Source organism: Herpailurus yagouaroundi, unplaced genomic scaffold, assembly GCF_014898765.1.
Source record: "Herpailurus yagouaroundi ecotype Mexico unplaced genomic scaffold, PumYag 159, whole genome shotgun sequence".
Taxonomy (NCBI): Eukaryota; Metazoa; Chordata; class Mammalia; order Carnivora; family Felidae; genus Herpailurus; species Herpailurus yagouaroundi.
In genome coordinates, this window is record NW_024412400.1 from 26316157 (window position 1) to 26333239 (window position 17083).

At 49.7% G+C, this 17083-nt stretch overlaps 1 protein-coding gene across 1 annotated transcript in view; it reads left to right on the forward strand.

The window, feature by feature from the left end:
- The window catches only part of SH3BP5 (SH3 domain binding protein 5), a 76963-nt gene that overhangs the window by 14877 nt on the left and 45003 nt on the right, over positions 1-17083 (forward strand). Inside the window, exon 3 of the mRNA XM_040480160.1 lies at positions 12126-12254. Within this exon, the coding sequence (XP_040336094.1) occupies positions 12126-12254 (129 nt within the window). The remainder of the gene's footprint in view (positions 1-12125; positions 12255-17083) is intronic.

The following is a 17083-nucleotide window of genomic DNA, read 5'->3' on the forward strand; positions in this document are numbered from 1 at the left end:
TCAGCAGAGTCCGGAGATTTTGACTTTAATCTAGCCACATGTTGAATGAATTATGAATCCCCCTCCGTCTCAATGACAGGGAAATACAAAAGCTCTTTGGTCGGTCTCTGCTGCAATAGGCTTAAATTTTTATTTTTACCAAAGCGCTACATGCACGCAGTTAAAAGCCCCTGAGAAGTTTTACCGAGAATGTCCCCTGCCTCCTCCCTTCCCACCCCCAGTTCTGCTCCCCAGAACAACCACCTTTAACGTTTTTAGCCATTTGTTCTGGTGGATTCCTCTGTATGTCTAAAGTGATGGCCGTGGGTTTTGACTTTGGCGCTGTTGCATCCTGTGTCCTCCTTTCTTTCCATCCCGAGGAGCTGTGGGCAGCGGGGAGCTTATCCAAAGGAGGCAGGAGAGCCAGCCTGCCTGGAACGCTGCGGTGGATGGAATCGTGCTTCCCACAGAGGCTGCGTGACCTCAAGAGCTTTCCAAGGTTATGTGAATTCACCATATTGTCCTAATTCTAAAACTCGTGTCCAGTACAAAACGGACCTTGTATCGCATTCCAGCTTGGTTGGTGGTTGGAACATTACCCCCGACAAACATGCGGATCAATGGGATAGTGCATCCAAAATGTAAGATTTGCGAATTTTTGAAAAAAAAAGTGGGTCTTGAGGTTGAGCAGATACGTTAAGGCTTTTGGTGTAAACTTGGAAATAGTTCACTTGTGGCTGAACTCAGGAAAATGGCCTGGTTTCAGCAAATCTCTCTCCTTTTTCACAAAGAATCCTGTGGATTGAAAAACCTATGTTTGACCATGAATGAAAAAGCACTGGGACCCATCAGTCTAAGGGTGTGTGTGTCATTGGTGGTGGTGGGGGGGGTTGTTGTGCAACTTTAGTCTTTCCTCCAGGGCCTCCTAGGACTGATCCTTCTACCCCAAGATTTATTTTTTCTTTTTCAACGTTTTTATTTATTTTTTTTTTGGGACAGAGAGAGACAGAGCATGAACGGGGGAGGGGCAGAGAGAGAGGGAGACACAGAATCGGAAACAGGCTCCAGGCTCTGAGCCATCAGCCCAGAGCCTGACGCGGGGCTCGAACTCCCGGACCGTGAGATCATGACCTGGCTGAAGTCGGACGCTTAACCGACTGCGCCACCCAGGCGCCCCGTTTCTACCCCAAGATTTAAAGAGCTGTGGGTTTTTTTTCCTTTGTGGTGCTTTGGACCTTGGGCTGTTGAAACATACTTTTTTGTAATTGGTTAAATTCCATTCTGGTGGCTCATGCACACGTCACATCAACAAAAAAGATGAATTGAAAGTGAGTCGTTTTTAACTGGCTCATATTATTCAAAAATATCAAGGCCATGGAGGACAAAAAAAGACTGCAGAACTGTTCCAGATTAAAGAAGGCTAGAGAAATATGACAACTAAATACAAGCTGGCGATCCTGGATTGGATCCTGAAAGATTTTGTTCCTTTACTCTAAAAGACAATAGTGAGACAGTTGATGCAATTTGAATGAAGTCCTAGACCAGGTTAGTTGGCTTGGTATCTGTGTTGATTTTCAGATTCTCCTCCTTGTACTCTGGCTATGTAAGAGAGTGTCCTCAGCTTTGGGAACTATGGGCTAAAGTATTTCAGGGTAAAGGGACATCATGTCTGCATCTTACCCTCATTTTTTCCAAGTCTGAAATTATTTTATTTTATCTTTTAAGTTTGTTTATTTTTGAGACCAAGAGAGAGCGGGGGAAGGGCAGAGAAGAGAGAGAAGGAGGGAGGGAGGGAGGGAGAGAGAATCCCAAGTGGGCTCTGAGCTGTCAGCACAGAGCCCAATGCAGGCCTCAAACGCACAAACTCTGAGATCATGACCTGAGGGGAAATCCAGAGTTGGACCCTTAACCAAGTAAGCCACCCAGGTGCCCCTGAAGTTATTTTAAATTAAAAAGCTGAAAGGAAGAGCCTTCTCCTCATTCCCAGATCTGTCAAGTGCCTTAACTCGGCCTCCAAATGGCTGGGCCTGTGGGGTCTTGACGTTGGATAGAGCTTCAGGGGAATCTGCATGGTTGAGGCCGGCAAGACTGCTCTGGCAGGCTGTGATGTCGTGGGAGAGGTGACTGGGTGCTCACCTGCGTGTCTGGAAACATTCTACAGTCCCATCAGAGCTCTAAAACAGAGCCTTGCTGGGTAGGAGGAACTTGGCTCTACTCGGGCCTAAAGAAAGCTCCCAGATCTCTGTTCACCTCAGAAGAGAAGAACTCGCAGCAGGAAACCATATTGACCACCATCTTTTCTTACTTTCCTTCTTCCCCCCTCTTGGTAGAAGGAACCTCTTGGTAGTTCACACCCAGGACAAGTGCGGTGCTACGAGAAGGGGAAACAGCACTTGGTCTCGTCACCAAGGCTGCATAGGGACGGCCCCTGGGTCCGGAGCTGCGCAGTGCCCAAACTGGGATTAGAATCCCTTACGCTGTGTCCCACAGCTGCTCAAAACAGCTGGAGTCAAAGGAATTTCTGCAAGGTTGGAGTCTTTCCTGGAACCCAAGGGAGAGAAGCACCACAGAGCCTTAAGTGTGGAGAGACGGAACATCCCAGTGTGGCCGACAGACTTGGTTTATGCCTATTGTTCCAGCATAATTATTAATAGCGCTCCGCCTCCTTGTCAAAAGCGTCTTGGCTTGATTGATGAATCGTCTGGCCGTGTTAATTGCAGGATTAGTCAGGGAACCCAGATAATCTCCCACGAGCCTTCCTCCGCTGCCTCCTCGTGTTCTCTCGTTGGCTCTCGCTCACTGTCTGCCCTCTCTTTGTGTCTCCCTCCTCGGGCTTCCTCTGTTCCCTGGGAGAGGGTCTTGTATCAGAAACATGGCTGCAGGGTTCTGCCTGATGCGGGGGATGGGGGTGGGGGGACCATCCCCACAGAAGGAACTAGTGGTTTTGGCCTCTGCTACTGAAGTCAGGGCTCAAGGTGGAAGAGAAAAGGAGTCAGAAGGGAAGGGAGTCAGGTACCCGGTCCTCAACAACGTGCTGGCTTCTTCCAACTCGAAGGCCCTATTTTCTTCCCTTTTCTTTCCCGTGCGTGTTTCCATTTCATAGGAGCTGTTTTAACCAGACTCTTCTGGTTGGATGGAACTGGCTGATGGGGGATTGGGCCTGCACAGAGATGGGGAATGGGGAATGCTGGCTCCAGCTTCCTGCTGGTCTTCTGCCCTGACCCTCCCCTCTCCAATCTGCTTCCTCCTGGCTCCTGCGTGCTCAAGCCTTGGCCTCGCTGGTCTGGCTCTCTAGGCCCTGGCTCTACCCCGGAGCGGTCTTTCCAATTTCGCCTCTGCTGCAAAATTCCTGAAGGCGAAGTGAGATTGTCCTGGCCCCCCTTCTCACAGGCCTGCGAAAGCCACTCCCCATGGGAGCTGGGACTGAGGGAAGGAAAGCCGGACAGAGGCAAGGAAAGAAGGCCACCCACCGGAGGGCCTGAGGAGCGAGGCGTGGTCTCAGAGTGGAAAAGTGGAGTGAAATCCAGGGTCAGGAGCTAGACCTGCGCAGTCCGCTGTAGCAAACCCTAGCCACGTGTGGCTCTTCAAATTACGATTGAAACATTAGAATTTAATTAAAAATCCAGCTAGTTGTACCAGCCACATTTCAAGCTTTTATTTAGCCACAAGTGGCCAGTGGCTTCTGCACCGGACAGCACAGATACAGAACACTTCCATTCTTGCAGAAAGTTCTGTCTGACGGCCCTGGAGAGCACTTAACCCTTTTCACCCAAGCACTGTTTTAAGTGCTTTCTTTGGGTGTTTTAGTAGCTGCCACAAGTACTCTTAAAGATTGGGGGGGCGGGGGGGGGAAGAAAACATGGTACGTAGTAAACATAAAAACATTTCAGGTACCTTATAACTGGTCAGTAAGCCAGAATGTTTCCAGTGGTGCCCTTGGTTATGTAATTCTAGAATGTTCCTGCAAACAGAGACTTTACATTTCTGACTCGTTCGTCTTCTGCCACCGTCATAATTTTTGCCTTATCCTAGTTCTGTATCTACTGTTTATTCCATATTTCCCTTTAAATTGACATTTTTACTTCATCTTGCTTGAAGTGGAGACTTCATGACTGTAAGTGAAAAGCCATCAAAAGGAAATACTTTTTTTGAGAGAGAGAGAGAGAGCGTGCCCATGTGTGTGCATGTGCACGAGTGGGGGAGGGGCAGAGAGAGAGAGAGAGAGAGAGAGAGAGAGAGAGAATATCCCAATCAGGCTCCATGCCCAGCACAGGGCCTGATGCAAGGCTCGATCTCACAACTGTGAGATCATGACCTGAGCCAAAATCAAGAGCCAGATGCTTAACTGACTGAACCCCGCTCCCCCCCCCCAGGTGCCCTGGAAATGTGTTTTTATTTAAAGCAAGCTTTTTATTATTTTTAATTTTAATTCCAGTAGAGTTAATATACAGCATTATATTAGCTTCAGATGTACAACATAGTCATTCAACAATGCTATTCATCTCTCAGTGCTCATCATGAGTGTACTCTTAAAGCAAGGTTTTTATTGAAGAATTTTCTGCGTGTGTGCAAGTGCCCAACTCCTAAGGGCACAGCTTGGTGACTTTCAAACCAGTGCCGTTTTGTTTCCAGTGGATGTGTTTTGCTTATCAAATTCTAGCAGATTCCCTTCTCTATGGAAGGCTCAGCGAGATTAGCTCCCCCTTTCTCAAAATGTGGATTAGCAGCTGCATTTGCTGTGGAGACATGGTAGCACCCAACAGGACCCTCTCCTTGGACAAAATCAGAAGGATTCAAGAAAGATCTGAGCAGGAACAACTGCTTCGCTGTTACGGAAAATACACTGGTGTTTCCAGTGTGTGAGATGTCTTTGCAGGGCAGGCCCCGGGGGGGGGGGGGGGGGGGGGGGGGGGGGGGGTGGGACACCCAACAGACCTGATGGTTCGGGCCTCAAGTTCCCTTTACACTCTTTTTTTTTTTTTTTTAACGTTTTCTTTTGTTTAAATGTTTATTTATTTTTGAGAGAGAGAGCGAGTGGGGTGTGGCAGAGAGAGAGGGAGACAGAATCAGAAACAGGCTCCAGGCTCTGAGCTGTCAGCACAGAGCCAGACACGGGGCTTGAACTCAGACCATGAGATTATAACGAGCCAGAGTCAGACACCTACCTGACTGAGCCACCCAGGTGCCTCTCCCTTTACACTCTTATAATCATTGAGTACACCAGAGAGCTCTGTGTGGGTAATAAATATATTTGCTGTGTTAGAAAAGTTAACCTCAGTGGCTCAGTAGGTTAAGCATCCGACTCTTGATTTCAGCTCAGGTCATGATCTCATGGTTTGTGGGTTTGAACCCTACGTCGGGCTCTCTACTGTCAGCACAGAGCCCCCTTGGGATCCTCTGTCTCCCTCTCCCTCCCTCCCTCTCTCCCTCCCTCCCTCCCTCTCCCCCCGTCTCTCAAAAATAAACATACATTAAAAAAAGTTAAATTCATTCATTATTAAATTCATTCATTAAAAATTACAATAATAAACCTATTACACGTTGACATATTTTATGAGAAAATAAGTATTTTCCCAAACGAAAGAAAAAAAAATTCGTGAAAGGAAATTAATCATTTAATGGTTTTTTTGTCTTACAAGTCTCTTTGTAGTCTGGCTTCCTAGAGGGGCTGAGTTGTGTGCTTCTGCATTCCGTCTGCTGCCATGTCTCCTATGAAGTAGTCTCTGGGAAACCCCACTGAAAACTCAGAATGAAGGTGAAAAGGCAAATAAGTCCAGTGTGATTAGGAAAATGGTTTTGACCTTGCAGAGCCTCAGGGACCCCTACCATGGTCCCCTGGACCACACTTTGGGAACCTACAGGTGAAGTGAAAGCCATTGGATGAAAAGACTAAAGGTATGTGTTCTTGTCTGAAGTCTGGCACGCACTGGCGTGTGACCTCAGGCCACATAGCGCTTTACCTGAGATACGTGTAGGCTGGGGACCATCATTCTTGCTCAGCCCGTCTTACAGGGTCATTGTGAGGCTCAGGTAATGCCTGTGAAATCTCTCTGCAAGCAGCAGTGTATTTATAAATGGCATTACTCAGGCTCTTTTGAAGTATGGTGTCATCTTTAATTTGTAGGACAGTTATTTTTAAAATCTGATGTCCCATCTTAATCTCCCTTGGTTCTGGGGACACCTTTGTGGAGGAGAAAGGCCATCATTCTCAGCTTACAGGTGACATCATTGAGGCTTTGATGAGCGGATTGGCCAGAAAACAGACTCGTCTTCAGTGGGGTGACACCTGGCGCACTGTCTCCAAGGCACGCCGGCCCTGGCCAGTTTGGTTTCGCTGGAGTTCTTACCTGATACTGGCCTGTATTTTTGACACGCAAGTTCAAAACAGGGATTCTGTGCCACCCTCAGCAGTTCTTTGAATAAATTGCCCTGAGTCACCTAATGGAAATGACACAGTTTTCAGATTTGACGATCTCAGGGATCCCAGCTGAGGGAACCAGCCCCGCCTGGTAAATGGCTTGTTTTTCTGGGCTGGTAAAAGGTCTGCTGGCTCTCCCGAGGTAAGGTTATACAGAAGTGCATGGGTCATTTACTGTAGGGAAAATAGTTTTCTCTCCTCCCGGGACATTCCTGGAAGTAACCCTCCACTCTGATCTTGGGAAACACGTTTGCCTGTACTTGTAGGAAATGGGAGAACCACAGTCCTTTTCTCGAACTAGGAAATAAGGCAAAAAGCACAAGGTCAGTTGCGGCAAGCTGTCTGAAAGATGTAGCCAACTGGCACTCGGAGGGATTTAGAGAAATGCTTTGTCCAGGTTAGTTCCGGGTTCTGTTCCATATAAACATGACTTTGTTGTCAGGGTTAAAAGCCTCTAGCACTGAACCATATTTAATTACTAGTGCTTTGCCATAATACGACTGTAGACTGACCCTCTCCTCCCTATCTATATTAATTATGACTACTTTAAGGCCTACTTGTCTATCTTTTTTATTTCATTCAATTGCGAATGACAGAAATGCAATTCAACTACTTTAAGCAAAACATAAAACAGTTGCGACAGCTGAGGTTGTGTGTGCTGTTTTGGCTCTGGGGAAGGTGGAGTGTAGGGTGAGACTGTAAAGCATTGCCACTTCCGGAAGCTCAGAGTGTTGCCCACTGGGACTTCCTCCCTCTCCCAGGCTCTCCCCTCCTGTTGCCAAGATGGCTGCCATCTGCTCTAGCCTTTCATTCTATTCTCTCAGCCTTCTCCGTGAAAAATAGTTCCTCCGACCGGTTCAGAAAAGTCCCAGAATGAAGTCTCATTGGTTCTCATGGGTCACATGCTTTCCCTCAATCATCGAAGCTAGGTGTATCCAAATCTGACTGGCCAGGCCTGGGTCACGTGACCACTTCTGGGCCCTGGGTGAGGCCCAAGAAAGTCAAGGCTGTTAGCATTGGGCTGGCAGAAAAGATGGGGGTTTGTGGGCCCTCACACTCCAGTGTTTGTGGAGACGTGTTACTCAAATGGCTAGGATTTTCTGTGGAATGGTAAAAGAACTGGGTCGGCATTATCTTCTCAGGGAGAAGGCTGGCTTTGTGTTTAGCTTTTAACGCGTCTTGGATGAATAGGCTTGTTGGTGGTTGGACGTCAGCCAGCCATGCATCATCATCCCTGGCAACACAGCCTCATTTATAGAGGGAAAACACTGATGTCAAATCAAGTCCTTTGGGTGCAATACCCTTTGATGGCCACACGCTTACCCAGGCTGGTGGTCCAAGGATCTGCCCACCAGCATCCCCTGAGAAGCCCTGTTCACTCTTTGGTAAAACCCAGATCTGATCTGGTCATGCCTCTGCTTAAAAATTCACCACGGTATCTTAGCACAGTTTTTAAAAAGGCAAAAAAAACAAAAACAAAAAAAAACCCATTCTACCCCATTCCTATCTTCCCCTCCCTTAAGGGCAGTTTGATCAGTTGACCATATTTTAGCTGATTAGGTATTAACTTCTATGACTAAATGAATGGTGGGCTCTGTGTGGCTGCTTGTTGATTTGTCAGTTTTAGTTAACCATCTGCCAGCATCCCAATTGGAAGATGAGATTTTCATTTCTTTCCTCCCTCCGTCCCCCCAAACCACCTCTCTTTCTCACTTCCTTTCCTCCCAACAGAACTATCTTGTAGTCAATATTCAGTGTACGTTATCAAAGCTGTGGAAGTACTTCATAGTGGAGTCTTCCAGTAAACTAGATCACTTTTTGTGGAAGAATGCATTCTTTGGTCATTTCTGCCAGGGGCTCATGGAAAGTAAATTGAGATTTACGTGAAAAGAAAAAAAAAAAAAATCCACCCCGTCTCCCCACTGTGCTGGGATAAAGTTCACATGCCTTAACTCAGCACCCACACCCTTCCTTGCTCCAACCCCCACCAGCCCTCCCGCCAGCCGCTCTTTGCTCACGTTCCTCCCTCTGCTTCTAGTGCCCCCCCTCCCTGTCTGGTGAAATCCCCTTTCTTCGGGGCCTGGCTTGGGTGACACTTGGGGTGGCCTTTCCAGCTGTGTGTCCGCTGCACTGTGTGTGTATTGAGGCCTTAGTGTTTATCATGCTGCCTTATACTTGTCTATTTACTGCTTGAGTTTAAATCTGGGTTCTGCCATTTCCCAGCTCCGTGGCTTCAGGCATGTTACCTTCGGGCCTCAGTTTTCCTCTTCGTAAAATGCGAATAACAGCAGTATAGCACCTGCCTGATCAGGTTGTGATTGCACGAATTGATGGAATGAAAGCATCTGTGGTCACGTCTGCCACATAGTAAATTGCCCATCTGGGCTCTGCATCCCTCTCCCTCCCTCAGAAAGGCAGGTGTGGTGGGCTATATTCACTCGTGCCCAGAATAGCTCTTGGCAAATCAAAAGTCTCCGGGGGCCGGGCTGGGCACCTCAATGGGTGATGCAGGCTGGCTGTGATTCAGGCAAAGGGCTGGTGGGGACCGGAAAGGGAAATCTCTTTCTAAGGGGGCATCTCCTCCACTTCTAGCCAGTGGTTTCCAGGTAGGAATGAGGGCCCCATGTTGCTAGATTATCAGATTCTTTTATGAGAAAATCGAGAATCCACTTAAAAAGAAAAAAAAATACAGATTTTCCTGACATTCCTGACATACTACCCAGCGTACGGACCAAAGGCATTAAGCCTACTGGCCCAGGGGCCACTGATTTGGGGCCCAGTTCTCATTTTACAAAAGAGACCCGGAGTGATGATGTGATCTGCCCTGGGTCACACGCTGATGATGGCCCTCCGTTTTCTTACCTGTGATCTGGATACAGCACTGGTCCTGCGTCTCGTCAGGGTGGGGACTTGAAGAATTCAGTCATGCTTGTGAGTACATTTGCAAAGCATCTGCCTACACGGTGTGACAGGTTGTTACTTCCGTCCTGTCAGCTGCCCCTGCCTCAGAGGGACGACCTCGGTGTTTTTAAAACAGGATCACGGGTCTCTTTTTGTGCCGGGTGGTAATGGGGGATTGCGTGTACTTGCTGAGCATGTACTGTGCATCCAGGAGCTATTAGTTGTGTTACATTTGCATTCTCCTTTATTCCTTTTTTTCTGCCCTCCCTATGAGATGGAAAGTAACGATTTAATTGGTAATAAAAATGATGAGTCCAGAAGTTGCCTGATGAGGGCCTCACAGAGGTTTGGTGGAGATTGGATCCATCTCTCTGGTTAAAAAAAGAAAAAAAAAAAAAAAATCCCGGGCTTCAGACAACATGCTGCCTCCTACATACTGGAAATGCAGTCTGGCCGGGGCTCAGCGGGGCTAGTCCCTGGGCTGCCCTGTGCACCCACGCCACTTCCTCTCCAGGACAGACCTGGTGTGCTTTGTTTCCAGAAGCTGTAGCAGGTGACTGCGGGCTTGGCCACATAGAAGAGAAGGCAGAGAAGAAGATGATGATACAGGGCCCGCGAAAGGGACCAAGGCCAGTGTCAGAAGTAGGATGGGGCTCAGGAGCTGAGAAGCGCCCATGTGAGGCAAAGGCAGCACCCTTGTATGCTCGAGTGCCGGCATCATTTTCAAACCCATCTGGCAAGCCCTGGTGCAGTAGGATGGAGGACACACAAGTGGGACACACAAGTGGGCAGAGCCTTCTTCACCCCCCTGAGCCATCCCCTTGGCCCAAGAGGCCCCTACAGTTCGATGCTTAGAGATAGTCTTCAGATAGTTGCTCGTGAGGCGGGCCCTCTGCAGCCAGTGGAGCACACGTGTTTGTGTGTTTGTTTTAATTTTTTTTAACGTTTGTTTTTGAGGGGGGGGGGGGGGAGGGAGGGAAGGAGGGAGGGGTAGAGAGAGAGGGAGACACAGAATGTGAAGCAGGCTCTAGGCTCCGAGCTGTCAGTACAGAGCCTGACGTAGGGCTCAAACTCACGAACCTCGAGATCATGACCTGAGCCGAAGGTTGGACGCTTCACTGACTGAGCCACCCAGGTGCCCCAGCACATGTGTTTTACCAGCTGGGTGGCTGCTCGGTCTTGGGGCAGCCCCACGGCTGGTGTTCATGCATCGTTCCTTCTCTGAGTATCTATTTCCCCTCTCAGATGTGTGCCCCTTTCCTCCCACCCCCACGAGGCTGTGTCAGGCAAATGCCTAAGGGAAAAGGAGGAGAGGGGTGTGGGGTCTGGAAAGTACTAACCCAACCCTCCAATATGTCTCCCTAGACATTGGACTGAGTTCCTTCTTTTTAATTTTATTTCCTCCTCGTGAAGTCGTGGATCTGGGTTTCTTGACTTTGACACTGTGGTTAAGCCTAGAATGGCCTGCCTGCCTGTTCCTCCCTTCCAACCCCTAATTGAGACCTAAGTTGCTTGTAGCTGCCTCCGGGATGGGTGGCCACCCTTATTTCTTGCTGTTTTCCACATTTCGGACTTCTAGTTTCATTCAGACCGTGCCGTTCCCTCTCCCCTCTTGGCCGAATATGGCTTCTCTGCCTGCTCGGGGCTCAGTATTTCCTCTCCTTCTCTCCCAAGTGACCATTCATGCTCCCGGCTTCTGTATAGATATCACCCCTCTGGATGTTTTCCAAGTCTCTCTCTCACCGCCCTGTCCCACCTTACCAGACCTTGTGAGGTTCTCTGCTGCTGGGTTCCGTGGCACCTGTACCAGTCTCATCCTGGCGTGGACTTTTCTGGAATGGCTATAATGCCTACCTCACCCGCCAGACTGGACGTGTCCTGTGGGCAGGGACCAAGCCCCACACCCAGCATAGGGTCTGGCATGTGGGAAGTTTCCGATCAGTGTTTCTGCATGGAGGACTACATTATACGGTTGAGGACTCCATGGGAGCATAGGACATGGTGCCATCACTGAAGCTGCCCACTGAGGAGATAGAGCTTTTAAATCAAGCTTGAGCTGTCCATCTTCATATAGTAGTCACTGGCCACACTTACTTTTATTTTTATTTACTTTCATTAAAAACTTTTTTGGGGGCGTCTGGGTGGGTCAGCCGGTTGAGCCTCCGACTTCAGCTCAGGTCGCGATCTCGAGTTCCGTGAGTTTGAGCCCCACGTCGGGCTCTGTGCTGACCACTCAGAGCCTGGAGCCTGTTTCAGATTCTGTGTCTCCCTCTCTCTCTGACCCTCCCCCATTCATGTTCTGTCTCTCTCTGTCTCAAAGATAAATAAACGTTAAAAAATTTTTTTTAAAACTTTTTTTCACGTTTATTTTTGAGAGAGAGAGCACGAGTGGAGGAGCAGAGGGAGAGGGAGACACAGAATCCGAAGCAGGCTCCAGGCTCCAAGCCGTCAGCAGAGCCCCACGCGGGACTGCGAGATCATGACCTGAGCCAAAGTTGGCTGCTTAACCGACTGAGCCACCCCGTGCTTATTTTTAAAATAGAAATATACTTAATTAAAACTGAATAAGTTGGAAACCCATTTCCTCAGCCTCCTTAGCCAATTTCAAGTGCTCAGTAGCCAAATGTGGCTAGTGGCTACCATATCGGACAGTGTGATAGAACATTTCCAGTATCACAGAGTTTTAGACGGTGCCGCTCACAAAGATATTAATTTAGGAGCTTGTAGGTTTTGCAAAGGCCCTCCTTGGTGCTTTTGGATAGAGAAAGTGGATTTTCGCGGATGCCTCGTTAAGCCTCAACTGGTCCTCATTTTCTCTTGGCTTCAGGATGCCCGTCAGAAGTTCCGCTCCGTTCTGGTGGAAGCAACGGTGAAGCTGGACGAGCTGGTGAAGAAAATTGGCAAAGCTGTGGAAGACTCGAAGCCCTACTGGGAGGCCCGGAGGGTGGCGAGGCAGGTAAGGTAGCCCCGCTGACCGTCTCCCCTGCCTCCGCCCCAAACCGTGTTTTGGATGCGCCTTCTGACTTCTGTGTCCCCGGTCGAAGGTTAGAAGCACGAGTCCCCCCAGGATGCAGAGCCACCACGACTTTGTATACACTGCATTTGAAGACAGCCTCTTGCTTTCTCCTTCCCCCTACCCAAGCTGCTCCCTTCCAGCTCCTGATGCTATTAATAGAGTGTGGGTGCTGGCATTTGGCCGACCCTGTGAGTGGGTGCCACCTGGATACCGAGATAGTGCCCAGATCCTCCCCCACCCAGGCAGCTGGGCCAGCTGGTGTGGACGAGAGGACGTGTCTAGAAGACAAGGTGTCTTCCTCTGCCCTCTCTGGTGATCGCCTGGCAGGCAGCAGGCAGAAGACTCCCTCCCTTGCAGCGTCTCCTCTCTGGTTTGAGAGGAATTTACCATTTGCTTCTCTTGAGACGTGGGTTCTCTGCCCCGAGAGCCCAAATAGGCATCTGGGGAACTGGCACCGACAAAGGGGCAGCAGAGGGGAGCTGTGGTCAGGCGATTGCTGGACGGCATGGGACCGGGCTCTGGTTTCAGAGTGTGTCCTCCTTTGTCCCCACTGAGGTGGTGCAGTGTTCTGCCTCTGTCTCCTCCCAGCCTCCGCTAGCCGGCCCCGTGAGTGGGGGAGGAAAAGAGCCCCCAACGCTCACCGAGGTCTGCTGGGTGCCAGCCCCGGGGCTTTCGCACACCCCCGCTCTCTTTGGCTTCCTCGCACCATGTCTTTTCAGTGTGCGTGGCCACCCAGAACGGGCCTAAGCGGTTGGTCCAGAGTGTCGGTCCCATCCGTGTCGTGTGTTTATGTGATGGAAGGTGCCGGTAGGAAAGCGTTCAGTGAGTGACGGGGACGTGTACACCAGGGTGCGCACGCGTGCGGTTGGGCACGGTAGAGCAGGGAGGGTGAACTCTTGGGGAGACGAAGCCTCAGAAATCGAGGAACGTGTTGAGACCAGACCTGTTGAGGGTCAGGGGCCAGGACTTGGGCGTTCTTCCTCTTTGCCCTGCCTCCGCGGGCCTCTCAAATTTCTCATCAGGGGATTTCCTTGATGCTTTAGTGGCTCTCCTGAGATCCTAGCTGCGTATGTGTGTTCATACTCTGAACCCTGAGCTGAGCTTTCTGTTTGGAACCTGCCAGATAGGTTGCCTTATTCCTAGACAGAATGGCCACCTGAACCCTTCCTCCTTCCTGACCAGCTAAACCGGGTTGGTCAGCATCGGAGTGCCTGTTACTCACTGGGCTGCAGCAAACTCTGAGCAGCCGCCCCCTCTTTCTGCCTTTCTCTGGGAGGTGAAACCCTTCTTAAAAGGTCCTCCAGACCCTGAGGTATTGTCTCCAAAGTGCCTGTGTCTCACCGATCTTTAAGGGGCATCCCCAGCTGGGATGTAGCCCAGAGTAGCAGTATTCTTGACCTGAAATTGCAGTGCAAAGGGTTTGGGTTTTGGGTTTGAGGAGAAATTTACGATAATTTAACATAAACATTGATCAGTACCAAGGAGGTCGTGAAACCTTTTCTGAAAGTCTTCAACACTTGAATTTATTGCCCTCTGACTCTCTTGAGCCCACAAATATCTCTTAGAACTGTCTATATGCCCGTGCCTCGGGATCGTTAAGACTGGTCTGTTAAAACAACCCCTTGGAGTTGCGGCAGTGGTTTCCTCACTTGGTCCCCTGAGCTCGGGCTTCGACACCAAGCTGGTGAACAGGACCTTTGTGTTCAGGGACCGGTGGAGGTTGGCCCATCAGGTCACTGGCCCCAGCAGGTGGGAGGTGTCCATCTTTGGCTGTACTCGTGTCACATGTGCTCCTACCTCAGAGTCTTGGAATTTGCTGGTCCTTCTGTTTGGCGTTGTCTAGTTCTTTAGCGTTTATTTTGAGAGAGAGCGTGCACAAGTGGGGGAAGAGCAGAGGTGGGGAGAGAGAGAGAGAGAATGAATGAACGAACGAACGAATGAATGAATTAATCCCAAGCAGGCTCCACGCTGTCAGCACAGAGCCCGACATGGGACTTGAACTCATGAACTGTGAGATTGTGACCTGAGCCAAAATCGAGAGTCAGACGCTTAACTGTCTGAGCCACCCAGGTGCCCCCCTGTTTGGCATTGTCTTAACCCCAGAATCTGCATGGTCTGCTCACTCAGCTGTTCTTCACTTTTCTGCTCAAATGTCACTTTATCAACAACAAAGCCTCCCTGGGCCACCATTTAAATAACTGCTACTTGCTGTCTCCACCACCGCCATCCCTTGTTCCTCGATGTGCTTTTTCTCCATGGCACTCTTTCTGACTTGTTATTGTTGTTTGTAGTAGCGAAGCTCCACGAGGGCTAACGGAACAAATGAGTGAACCATGCATTGACAGGCCTCCAGCAGGGCCAGTGTTCCTCCCGGCCCTTCCTCGGCATTCTGAGCGTTTCCTTTGTTGTCCCTGGTCCTCCCCCCCCCCCCCCCCCCCGCCCCCCGGCTTTCCTGCCCTGTGGCCACATAAGCGGAAGGATAGGAACACAGCTGGCAAATCTGTTCATTTAAATCTCATTTGCCGGGTAGGTCCCCAGTTGTCTGTGACACATCTGGGATAGATCTCATACCACTCGCTTCTTTTCCCTCCCCAAATCCTCTTTGATGGGAAAAGAGGTAGGAGGGAGCTGGGTCGGCAGAGTCTCACTGCTGGGCAGCTGTGAACTATGGCATCGCTCCTTCCTCTCCTCCCTTCTCGTGGCTAGTGAGGCTAGTGATCGTGACAATTACGGAGTCCCTTGGGTGAGCCACTGAGTCATCAGGTCTCACAAGATAATAGCCAGACCCTGGGGATGACGGAGTGACTCACTGTCAACCGGCAGAGGCCAAGAAGAATGTGAAGGGAACCCCTGCCTTCTTGCAGGTGGGGCAGGAATAGGAGGGCGGAGAAGGCCCGGAGTGACCTCTGCCCCTCGCCCGCAAGGGACCTTGCTGGCGTATAGCCGAGGAACTGGAAGGATGCTCAACGGCTGAGGCGGGGCACGGATGTCACATTTCATCTGGGCACACGGTGGGCTGTCTGGGCTTGGGCCAGGTGACTCGGTCTGTTTGTGTACCAGCATCCTCTGACCTTCCTGATGGCGAAGGGGGTGGGGCCCGCCTCCAGCGGCTGCCAGTTGGGCTTCCTGTTTTCTTCCTCTCTCTGATCCCCACCCCCTTCCCTTCTGTATTTACAGACCCTCTGGCTGTGTACAGCAGGGGCGGTCTCCGAGCATCTCCTTCAACGTGTATCGTGAGGCACTGTGTTCCCAGAGCCTCTGCCTCCTGGTCTAGGAAGCAGGGGTGGTTACGGGAGCCGCCTCGGCTCTCCCCGTGAGGTTGTCTCAGGACTTCAGGGAGGCACCGTGTTTGACAGGGGAATCCCTGCATGAGCGTAGGTTTCAGCTGCATTGAACAACTTTTTTTGTTGGAGAAAATTTCGAAAATAGACGAAACGAAGAAAAGAAGTCCCTGTATCTTCTGTTAATATTTGATTTGTGTCTCCTTTTTTTTTTTTTTTGTATGAGATCATCCTGGTGGTGGTTTTATGATCTGTCTCTCTGAATGCCCATGTCCATCCATCCAGAGCCCTGATGCAGAAGAGACTTAAAGAGCTTGGTTTTCCGTGAAGAGTCTACAAAGAGTTGTAATTGTTGGGTCAGTAGAAATTGTATTTGCTCATCAAAAATTTGCGTTAACTTTATTGGTCCTGTTGTCACGTTGGATAAGGGATGAGTCAGCTCCAGTCCTCTGATTGTGAAAATCCAGCCCAAATTCCGCCAAGAGGAGGGAGAACATAGCCCCCCACGCCCAGCTGGGGTGGGGGCAGGGAACTGGCTTTCATTTATTTGAGGGTTTTTGTCCTTGAGCCAGAGCATGTTTGTAAGGCTGCTTTGACATACCTGTCAGCCCACGTGGCCTTCAGCGTGTATAAGGCGTCAGTGTCTGACGAGGGGGTGGAGCCATGTGAGCCTGAACAGTTGAGCGTTTCTTGCTAGCTTTGCTCCTGGGGCTCTGACTGGTCTAGCAGTGGCCCTGGGCCTGTCGTTTTTATCACTGCCGGTCCCAATGCTTCCGCTTTTTTGTTTCTCTTTTGAAAGTGCGGTAAACTATAGAGAACGTACATATCACCATTTGAGTCATTTTGAAATGTGTAACTGAGCAGCATTAAGTATGTTCCTATTAGGGAGCAGCCCCACCGCCATCCATCTTCAAGTTGTGTTAGATGCCAACTCCCCCTTCCTCCCTCCACCCCAGCCCTTGGCAACCATGGTTCTACTTTCTGTCTCTGGGATTTTGACTCTTCTAAGTGCCCCATACAAGTGGAACCAGGCAGTATTTGCCCTTCTGTGACTGGCTGATTTCACTTTGCATAACCTCTGCAAGGTTCGTCCATGTTACGGTGTATGTTAAAATTGCATTCTTTTTTAAGGCTGAGTAATAGTTTGTGGTATGGATATAGCACATTTTGTTAATCTGATGGTGAACATTTGGGCAACTTTTGTTTTTTATTAATTTAAGTTTATTTATTTATTTATTTTGAGAGAGAGCAAGACACAGACCACAAGCAGGGAAGGGGCAGAGAGAGAGAATCTCAAGCAGGCTCTGCACTGAGCCCAACGTGGGGCTTGAACCCATGAACCATGAGATCATGACTTGAGCTGAAACCAAGCGTCAGATGCTTAACTGACTGAGCCACCAGGATGCCCCAACTCTTATTTTTAAATGGTTGCAGTGTGTCAGAAGACTTTGCAAACCTGAAGAGCAACATAAATGCAAAATAGGGTCA